The 10,745-nt window shown below is 34.6% G+C and overlaps 1 protein-coding gene across 1 annotated transcript in view; it reads right to left on the bottom strand.

The window, feature by feature from the left end:
- Nucleotides 1-203: 203 nt before the first annotated feature.
- The window catches only part of CDC40 (cell division cycle 40), a 47,937-nt gene continuing 37,395 nt past the window's right edge, over nt 204-10,745 (bottom strand). Inside the window, exons 14-16 of the mRNA XM_090279748.1 lie at nt 4,463-4,539; nt 2,840-2,984; nt 204-1,378 (exon numbers count right to left, since the gene is read on the bottom strand). Coding sequence (XP_090135874.1) covers nt 1,201-1,378; nt 2,840-2,984; nt 4,463-4,539 — 400 coding nt within the window. The 3' untranslated portion in view covers nt 204-1,200. The remainder of the gene's footprint in view (nt 1,379-2,839; nt 2,985-4,462; nt 4,540-10,745) is intronic.

Genomic DNA, 10,745 nt, shown 5'->3' with positions numbered 1-10,745 from the left:
TTGGTCTCCCAGTCAGCACTCTGAGCAGGTGTGAACCAATCCAGCTTTTTTAGCATGGTACTGAAATATTTCAAACCACATCCAAACATCTGATACAGATTTATAATAAAGCTGGAGAAATGGTTTGTCAAACTAAAGTGCTATTAGCTACTACATTCAAGAGGCTATCTTGATTTCACAATCTTAAGTTTTTAAACTTAAAAAAAAAACAAAAAACTACAGCCGCTGATTCTCAAAATGGGGAACTCTAGCCATTTTCCTGGATTGTCAATTTTACTCAAAGATATAGAAAGACGTTTAAGACTTTTCTAATCTTAAAAGTTTTGTCAAATATATTCACAAGCCAAATTAGAATAATTTTAAAGAAATTACAAGTTGATATTTTGATCTTTGCCCTATCTCCTATGAGAAGTATTTCCGTAGTAACATCTGATTTCTGAAAGTATAGCTAGGTTCTTACTGACAGTATAAATACAAATAAAATGAAAAGTTTTGACTCATTCTCTTGAGTTTCATCTTCAAAAATAGCGTAATTCTCTGACTATAGACTGATCAGGAAGAAAGTCAAGGAAAGAATTCTGGGCTGATTTGCATCTCACATTGTTTAATAGTCACAGGAATGCTGCAGTCATAGAAGACCGCTGGCTTACAACTAAAAACACAGAACATTCGCCACAAAAACAGTGGAACTCCTGAATCTGAAAGATTAGAACTTGACCCACTGGAAGTAATGAAAACAGTAATTGTGGGTGTTCTATTCTTCTCACAGAGTCACATTAAACTATATCATCCCTGTTCTTTACTTCTCTTCTTGTTGAAGAGGTATGTACAGGGGACCTTTCTGCGTTACTTGTCATCATCACCTCCTTTAGAACCCCAGATCCACTGGGGATTCTTTCCCAACTCCAAAGGGATCCTTGTAGTATGTCTTGGGGGTAAGCCCAAACCTGCCTCATCAAACAAAAAATCGATGGTCATCCTCTGTATAAATAATATCTATAAAGAACTAAAGTTGCCGATGAAATTATATGAGCCAAATTTACAAAGTTTTTTTTTAAAAACAATGTATCAACTTTATAAGGCCATGTAAGGAAATGATAATCTGTGAATAAAGTTATCATCCTACACATTTAACAATTAAATAGTTAAACATGGTTATTGGATCAAAAATAATCCTAGATAGTTTAAGGATTAGTCACATTAATCCCATAATTTAATGAGACCATCCCAACCACATGTGATGACCTTAGAGGTTTCATGAGGATGCCACACTGCACCTATGCACACTTTGTCATGAGCTTTAAACCGACTGTAGAGTTTTGTGGTCTTCCAGTCCCAGATGTTTAATTTCCCATTTCCATCTCCTGAAATCACATAGCTACAATAGGAAGAAAAATAAATTCAAATTATTCATACACTTCAAAATGGTGAAGTAAATGAAGAACAGAGTTTATCTCTTCTAGATTAGCATAAAAAAACCAATGTGACCAGACTGTAATACTCAGTGAGAAGAACAAGGTAGAGCATAACACAGTCTTTAACTTAAACTTCTACCAAAAACCATCCCCACTGAGCACCAGTCTAAGTGTAAAAAATAATTTTTAAGCTGAGACTGAGAGACCCAGGGGTCACAATGAATGTGATATCAATCACAACCACTCTCTAGACCCTCAGAAATAGTGTAGGGAAGCCAATCTCACACAGAGCCAGTAAACACATTTAGACCCTTTCCACTACAGCACCCTCTTCCACCTTCAGGATTACTTTTTGGCTCCAATACCTTTTGAATACTTCTATGATTGACTCAGAGGTGGGAATCTAATGCCCAATTATCAGGCTAAACATATAAAACTATAGGGATTTGTGAATTACTTACACCTATATATTTTAGGTAAGAATGGGGAAATGACAGCAGTTTCACTTAGAAAGACTAGAGGCTTCACAAATCTAGTGTGACCTAGCAATATTCAGAAGTTGGATTTCAGATTTCAGCACAGAAAAGATATAGTGAAGCTGTTAACTTCAAGAATGCAATACAGAACAACACAAACAAAGGAACTAAATAGAACAAAGAGCAGAATAGCAGTCAATAGGGGGGAGGGGAGAGGGAGAGAACGGGGATAAGTAAGGGAAGGGTTTAGTCAAAGAATCTGCATAAAAGACTCATGGACATGGACAACGGGGAGGGATATGATTGCGGGAGAGGGGGTGGGTTGGGTGGGGGAGAGAAATTAGGGGAAAAGGGGACAACTGTAATTGAAAAACCAAAAAAAAAAAAAAAAAAAAAAAAAAAGAATGCAATACAGAATTCATTCTTCTGGTGTTCACAGCAATATGGCAATTATAGACCTCCAACTCTTGATTAGAAAAACAGAGAAAATAATGCACTGCCTATATAGACAGGGATTTATTATGTGGATAAAGGGCACAAGACTTACTTATATTACAAAAGAACGTGCCCTTAAAAAAATTTTTTTTATTTATTTACTTTTAGAGAGAGGAGAGAGGGAGAAAGAAAGGGAGAGAAACACGGTGTGCAAGAGAGAAACAGCAATCAGTTGCCTCTCTCACACCCCCAGCTGGGGACCTGGCCCACACCCAGGCATGTGCCCTGACTGGGAACTGAACCAGCAACCTTTCGGCCTGCAGGCCAGTGCTCAATCCACTGAGCCACACCAGCCAGAGCAGAACTTGCCCTTTTAGTTGGCATTTTGATAATCAGCATATTTCTCATACAATTACGTATGTGAAAGCGATATGTAAAGTGTTATTATTTGTACAACAGAAGTTTATATCATCATATTTGAATATAAGAATACACAAGAAGATTTAAACTTACCTCATGTCTGGTGAAAAGTCCACCTGACAAGCATAACCTGCTACCATATGGCCCTTAAAAATTTTTTTCTTATTCAATCTAAATCTGTTTTGCGCTCCAAAAATTAAGATTTGGTTGTCCATTGATTGGCATGCTAGCCATTTCCCTGTAAATTCAATAAATGAGACACTTTAGAGAAAAACTGAAACATTTAAAAATAATTTTTATTCTAAATATAATCAGTGATTAATATTCTTTTGTTCCTAACTACTTGATACAATAGGAAAATAAATTTACCATTCCACTTGTAGAGTGTAATAAATTTGTTGCTGGCAAGAGGTATTTATATGTAAAGTAATGGATTTTGCTCATACAATCCTATGTTATTAGCACTCTTCATACATAAACTTTTTTTTTGTTTAAATAAGGATATACAGATATTCTAGGTTTAGTATTAACAGAACTAAAATTTTATAAAATGAAATTAATCTGTATTAAAAATAGACAATAGAACTATAGGGAGAGCCTTTTCTATGTTAATTATAAAAAAAGAAAAGATCAGCTTTAGGTGAGAAAAGCTAGTATTATTAAGTAAAACTATACCAAAAATGTATGATAAAAGAAATTTTAGTAACTGTTGTTGAAAGGTCACATTGCTTTTATCTAGCCAGCATTTCCCAAAGCCCCTAAAGCCTAAATTACAGTGTCTTTTTGCATCCTACATAGCTGTAGACATTAGTAACTAAGGGAATGATCCTAACAGTGCTCACAGTCTGAGAGGGTAAATAGCCTTGTTCAAGATGGACACAATATTTGTAATGTGTACTTTAAAAACACACAACATGAAATGTATATGCAGTGTCAAATATGACCAAGTATATAATATGGTGATTATTAAAATAGGACCCAGTTAAGTTGCTCCTCTTATAAAAATCATAGGGCATTTGACAAAAATGATTACTCATTTGCCTGTGGCAGATGCCCAATACAAGAGCAAACTATTCCTTACCTTCTTGTCCCTGTTCTACACTCACAGTAATTCTGTGAGTCAACAGTGGCTTTGATGACAATGTTGACCAAACATCAGACACTCCACTTTAATACCCTCATGCAGAACTATAATTATATCAGTATACTGTCAGTACATCTACAGTGCAAATTACTTTGTACTTGAAAGGCAATGCGTTACTGAACAGAAAACAGTATTAAGTAGATTTATCTTTTTTATTTTACCGGAGAAAATATTTTATAGTGAATTGGTAAGATGTTCTCATTATGGGGAACCTAACCAAAATTTTCTATTCCCTGAAAAAAACTCAGTAAATCACTAAATGAGTTGTGGAACATGATTCTGTTGGAAGGAAAATTATTTTTTTTAAAAAACCTGATTCTCAGATGGAAATACTAAGATGCTCAGTCAACGTTAGTTGCAAATCATTTCTTTTATTTTTATTCTTTAAAAAAAGAGACTGGGTGAGGTGACTCACATATGAAAATCAATGATTATTTTTAATAATAAAAAGATTTCCTCAAACACTATGGCATTGTGACAGACCTCAGAGAGAATTGCTGAGGTTCTTTTGATCAGAAATCACACCATGTCTTAGAAGCTCAATTAAAAACACATTTCAGTTGCTAACTCACCATTCGGAGACAAAGTCACTGCAGGCATTGAATGCATACTGGGTTCTGCTATATACTTGAAATCCACAGGGATATCCCTAGATATTAAAAATAGCGTAACAGAATAAGTAACTTTAAAAAGTACCTTGAAAAGAATTATCCCTGAACCAGAATAGATACTCTTGAAATGTTATATTTAATAACCTTTCATGAAATTTCCTGGGGGAAGAAAAATCACAAAATGACATCTTATTGCTTATTGTAAATCTTCTGCTTCACAAATAACTTTCTGTGATAATTATAAGAGTGTCAATGTTTTAAACTCCATTTGATTTCAACTTTGGTCTTTGTGTTAAAAATACCAGTTACTAAAACTTCTTTAATAATGAGCTCATCTAATAATGTATCACAGCAGGCAGAAGCAAGATGTCTGAGGCAAGCCTACAGGGAAACATTCTTATTTTCCCTGCCAGTCAACCTGAACTTTACTCTCCAAGCAGGTGAGAATGCTAAAGAGCCTTCAACAATGCAAGTGGAAGGTAAAACTGTACAGGGATCTGCAAGCAGGGTCAGCCCTTCCAGAAATGATGAGGTATTAGGACGGGTAAGAAAGATTAAGTGCTTGGTAACTGGACACCTTCTATTTTCAGTTTACATGTAAAATATTACAGATGTGTATGGTACAGGGGACATAGCATTAAAAAAGTCTCATGTGGCCATGGCTGGTGTGGCTCAGGGGATTAAGCGCCAGCCTGCAAACCAAAGGGTCACCAGTTCAATTCCCAGTCAGGGCACATGCCTGGGATGTGGACCAGGTCCCCAACTGGGGGTGCACGAGAGGCAACCACACACTTATATTTCTCTCTTTCTCCCTCCCTTCCTCTCTCTTTAAAAATAAATAAAATCTTTAAAAAAATTCTCATGTGAATGATACAAAAAAATAAAACAAAAAATTCTAAAACCTAGTCACCTAAATTTAGAATCATCAAAAGTTCAAAGTGCCTTTTCATTTTTAATATTCTCCATGATAAAAAAAATCCTTTAGTAATTCTGAAGGATTTTGGTTTTGTTGCTTTTCATGACAGACCAAAAATGTTCTTTAAAAAGTAACGTGTGGAAAACGTAACCTCATGTTATCTCAGAATATAAAACAGCAATTTCAATTTCAAACTATGGTTCAAATTCCAAGACTTTAATTAAATGGAAAATCATAATAACAGCAACAATTTGCCTTTAAGTAAGGATTTTCTCTATCCATCCAGAAGCAGAAGCAAATGATTTAAAACAAAAATCCTATCAGGATTTTGGTTAGAGGAAAACATTTTCAGGCACAACCTGGAGAGCAGTATCATTTATCAAACCTCTAACCCTTTACACATCTAAGGTACCAGTGAAAACTGACATTCAGAATGACCCAATTATATTGAAAAGAACCTCAATTTGGAAAATGTTCAACTGTTTTTCCCTCTTCTTATTTATTATTAGAGGCTAACAATTTTATAACTTGAATTAAAACATACGTGCATTTTCTAAATTAAATTACCCACAGTCAGGTTCATATCAATCAATGTTTTACTAAAAGCAAACAAAATATTTAAACAGATCCCTTATTTCAAGGACTCTTGATACAATGAGCTCTAAAAGAAGAAATTAATCTGAATACCCTGTGACCTTAATTATTGTTAGTAAAAGTGTCTGCTAGCCATAGTTATACTTAATGCTTAATGAACACAACACTATTTTCTAATTAGAAACTGTTATTCAGTATAATAAACTAGTAACATATCTTATAAATAATCTTCAGTCTGGAAATGAAATCATTTAAAAAACCCTTACAAAAATCTATGAAAATTTAAAGCTAAAAGATAAAATTAAAATTTTTCTTTTAAAAATACTTCAACAAAATAAAAACCATTGGAAGAAAGCACGTTTATGACATCTTATGAATTTAGGTAATTAGAATACCACAGGTTGCTCAATATCTAATTACAATATCTTAATCTCCTTTCAAACTGTACAGTATTGCTTAAGAAAACCAAGTTTCCTTTGATTTGTTTCCCTGTATCATTGTGTTACTCTGAACAGGTACAGAGTAAAAATTTAACAAATACCACTTATCTAAAGGCCACGGTGATAATTTTCCTACTGTTGGAACCAGTTCTCATTTTAAGGTGGTCAGGGCATCCTTTTCTCTCCCAAGCAGGCTGCCAGTTTCACTAGTAATTGGTTTTGGGGGTGGCTGTAGGTAGTGAAGACAGTTCTAGGAATCCTGAGGTAGTTTTGCTTCCTACTTGTCTATAGAAGACTGATCCTCACATTTACTGCTTTCTGACTTTCAATATAGATACAAGTTATTCTCTCTCTTCCCCAGACCCTTCATTTATCTAACTATCCATCTATATGATTAAGATCTCAAGTTCTAGATATTTTATGTCAGGCTCATGGTATCCATAAAGCAAGAACCTGTAATAGATACATAAAAGATAAACAGAGAAGAATCAAAGCATACCACTACAGAAAGTCAACAAGTGATAAAGAAAGAGAGAAGAAACAAAGGAACTATAAAACAACCAGAAAACAATAAAAAAGAATGGCAACAGTTAATTCCTTAATTTAAATGTAAATGGATTAAATTTTCCAAAAGTTACAAAGTGGCTTAATGGATCAAAAGAAAAAACAAACAGACTTCAGTTTTAAGGACACAGACAGATTGGAAGTGAAGGAATAAAGATATTCCATTCAATGGAAACCAAAAGAAGACAGAGACAGTTACACTTACAACAATAAAATAGACTTTAAGCCAAAAACTGTAAGAGACAAAGACGGTCATTATTTAATGATAAAGCAGTCAATTCATCAAAAGGATATAACAGTTGTAAATATTTATTCACCCAACATCAGAGCAACTAATTATATAAAGCAAATATTAACAGATTTGAAGGGAAAATAAATTGCAATACAATAATAGTAGGGGACTTCAATAGCCCACGTTCAACAATGGATAGATCATCCTCACAGAAAATCAACAGAAAACACTGAACTTCAACAATGTGTCAGGCCAGATGGACCTAACTAACATATACAAAGCATTCCACCCTACAGCAGCAGGAGACACATAATTCTCAAGTGCACAAGGAACATTCTCCAGGATAGATCATATATTAGGTCACGAAACAAGTCTTAATAAATTTAAGATGTCTGAAATCATATCAAGCATCATTTCTGACCACAATGGTATGAAACCAGAAATTACAAGAATAAAACTGGAATATTCACAAATATGTGGAGAGTAAACAATATGCTGCTTAACCAAAAATGGGTCGAAGAAATCAAAAGGGAAATAAAAAAATCTTGAGACAACTGAAAATAGAAACAAAACATACCAAAACTATAGGAGGCAGCAGAAACAATTTAAAGAGGGAAGTTTATAGTGATAAATACCTACACTAAGGGGAAAAAAAGATAACAAAGAAAAAAGAACAACCTAAGCCCAAAATTAGGAGAAGGAAGGAAATAATAAAGACCAGAGGGCAAATAAATAAAATAGAGACTAAAAAGATAATAGAAAAGAGCAATATGGGGTGGTGAATACACAATACACTGTACAGATGATGTATAATTGTGCATTTTTATGCCAATAATAAACTAACAGAAAGGGAAATTAAGAAAACAATCCCATTCACAATTGCTAAAAGAATAAAATATCTAGGAATAAACCTAACCAAGGACGTAAAAGACCTATACTTGGAAAACTGTAAGACACTGAAGAAAGAAACTGAAAGAAATACAAATAAGTGGAAGCACATACTGTGTTCATGGATCGGAAGAATTAACATAATTAAAATGTCCATACTACCCAAAGCAATCTGTAGATTCAACACAATTCCCATCAAGATTCCAATGACATATTTCACAGAACTAGAACAAGTATTTCAAAAATTTATATGGAATCACAAAAAGCCTTGTATAGCAAGAGCAATCCTGAGAAAGAACAAAATAATTGGAGGAATCATGCTGCCTAATATTGAACTATATTATAAGGCTATAGTAATCAAAACAGCATGGTATTGGCATAAAAATAGACACATAGATCAATGCAATAGAATAGAGAGTCCAGAAATAAACCCACACCTTTATAGTCAATTAACATTTGACAGAAGAAGCAAGCACATACAATGGGCTAATGATAGTCTATTCAATAAATGCTGTTGGGAAAATTGAACAAATGCCTCACAGCAATATTTTAACAGATATATCTCCCAGGCAAAGGAAACAAAAGAAAAAGTAAACAACTGGGACTACATCAAACAAAAGCTTTTGGACAGCAAAAGGAATCATCAACAAAATTTTTAAAAAGACAACCGACAGAATGGAAGAACATATTCACTGTTACATCTGATAAGGGGTTAACATCCAAAATTTATAAAGAACTTACAAAACTCAACACCAGAAAAACAAACAACCCAATTAAAAATGGGCAAAAGACCTGAATACACACTTCTCCAAAGAGAACATACAGGTGGCCAATAGACACATGAAAAGACGCTCAATATCATTAATTATCAGAGAGATGCAAATTAAAGCCACAATGAGATGATGTCTCACACCTGTCAGAATGGCTGTCTTCAATAAATCAACAAACAAGTGCTGGGGATGATGTGGAGAATGGGGGACCCTTTTGCATTGTTGGTGGGAATGCAGACTGGTGCAGTCGTTGCAGAAAGCAGTATGCAGATACCTCAAAAAGTTAAAAATGGCTCTGCATTTTGATCCAGCGATCCCATTTCTGGGACTATCCGAAGAACCCCAAACACCAACTCGAAAGAACATAAGCACCCCTTATGTTCATTCCAGCATTATTTACAATCACCAAGATATGGAAGCAGCCCAAGTGTCCATTAATAGGTTAGTGGATAAAGCAACTAAGGGACATTTACACAATGGAATACTATGCAGCCGTAAAAAAGAAAAATTTTACCCCTTGTGACATGGATGGACCTGGAGAACATTATGCTAAGTGAAACAAGCCAGTCGAAGAAAGACAAATATTCTATGATTTCACTCAATGTGGAATCTAATGAACAAACTGAACTAACAAAGAAAATGGGGACAGACTCAAAGATGAAGAGCAGGATGACAGTGAGTGGGGTTGTGGGGAGATTAGGGGGTGGAGGGATTGAGCAAAAAGGAAAAAGGACTCATGGACATGGACAACAGTGTGGTGCTTGCTGTGGGCAGAGGAGTATGAGGGGACTAAATGGTAACAGAAAAAAATACAATAAAGATTAAAGCAAAAAATAAAAAAATAAGTATTTTTCAATTTCCTTTATGTCACTCTACATTTTAAAAATGGAGCTGAACTATCATTTGGAGACAGAAATATCTGAAAGGGTACATATAATTAAACAGTTAAAGTCTAGTAACAGACAAAACAAGTTTATGGATGTTTATTCTTCAGGATATTGGCAAATGATCTAAGGTGACACATAAAAATTTAGTGTTCCTATCAGATTTTCTGCAGGTAACATCTCTTCTGAAGTAAGAAAGATCTTAGTTATAAGATACTCTCAAATCATGGACCATAAGGATGATGTTAAGACTATAAATAAAGAATAGTCCACTTTCCCTTTACTGGAAATAATTTGGACAGTATACTGGTGGTGAGTGTGGGAGAAACTGCAGTTACATTGCATAAAATTCTCAATTACCTAATCGTCCTGACAATGGTTAGGGGCCTGTTCAGCTCCCCGAAAGGACGCAGTTTCAGAAGGGAACCACTGGCTTTAGCTCAAGGCTTCCCACTCCATAAAGCAGAACAACTTCCGGGGATTGGGGAGACATATCCCTACATGGCTACATAACCATGGCTGCTCTGTGCTTCAAATTGACTCTAAAAACAATCTGGGTTCCATTCAAACATTCACTTTAACAAAATTGTTATGCATTTCTTTGGAAATATATTACAAAACATGATCTATGATACTTAGTAAAATTAGTTTTTAGTATTTCTTGACTTTAGAAGTGTTTTTTCCCCCTCTAGGAAAGCAAAATTAACTAATATATTTTGACTATATTTTGTTAAGTAAAATATTTGTTTTCTAGCATATGGACTATAAATGGCAGGGCCCAAAGGAGATAAGATAACATGGGGCAATTTGCAGTATTCAATAGTCAAAATGTAGACATTTAAAAAAATTAAGAGATTTTCTCAATATTTTCTTTGGGTTGGTTCTGAGGCCAGGATCTTATGCTCAAACTCCAGCATAACCTATACAATCCATACATCTGTGGCCGCTACTTCTCA

The sequence above is a fragment of the Furipterus horrens genome, unplaced genomic scaffold, assembly GCF_987537825.1.
Source record: "Furipterus horrens unplaced genomic scaffold, mFurHor1.1.pri manual_scaffold_6, whole genome shotgun sequence".
Taxonomy (NCBI): Eukaryota; Metazoa; Chordata; class Mammalia; order Chiroptera; family Furipteridae; genus Furipterus; species Furipterus horrens.
This window is presented reverse-complemented; position numbering and strand designations above follow the sequence as displayed.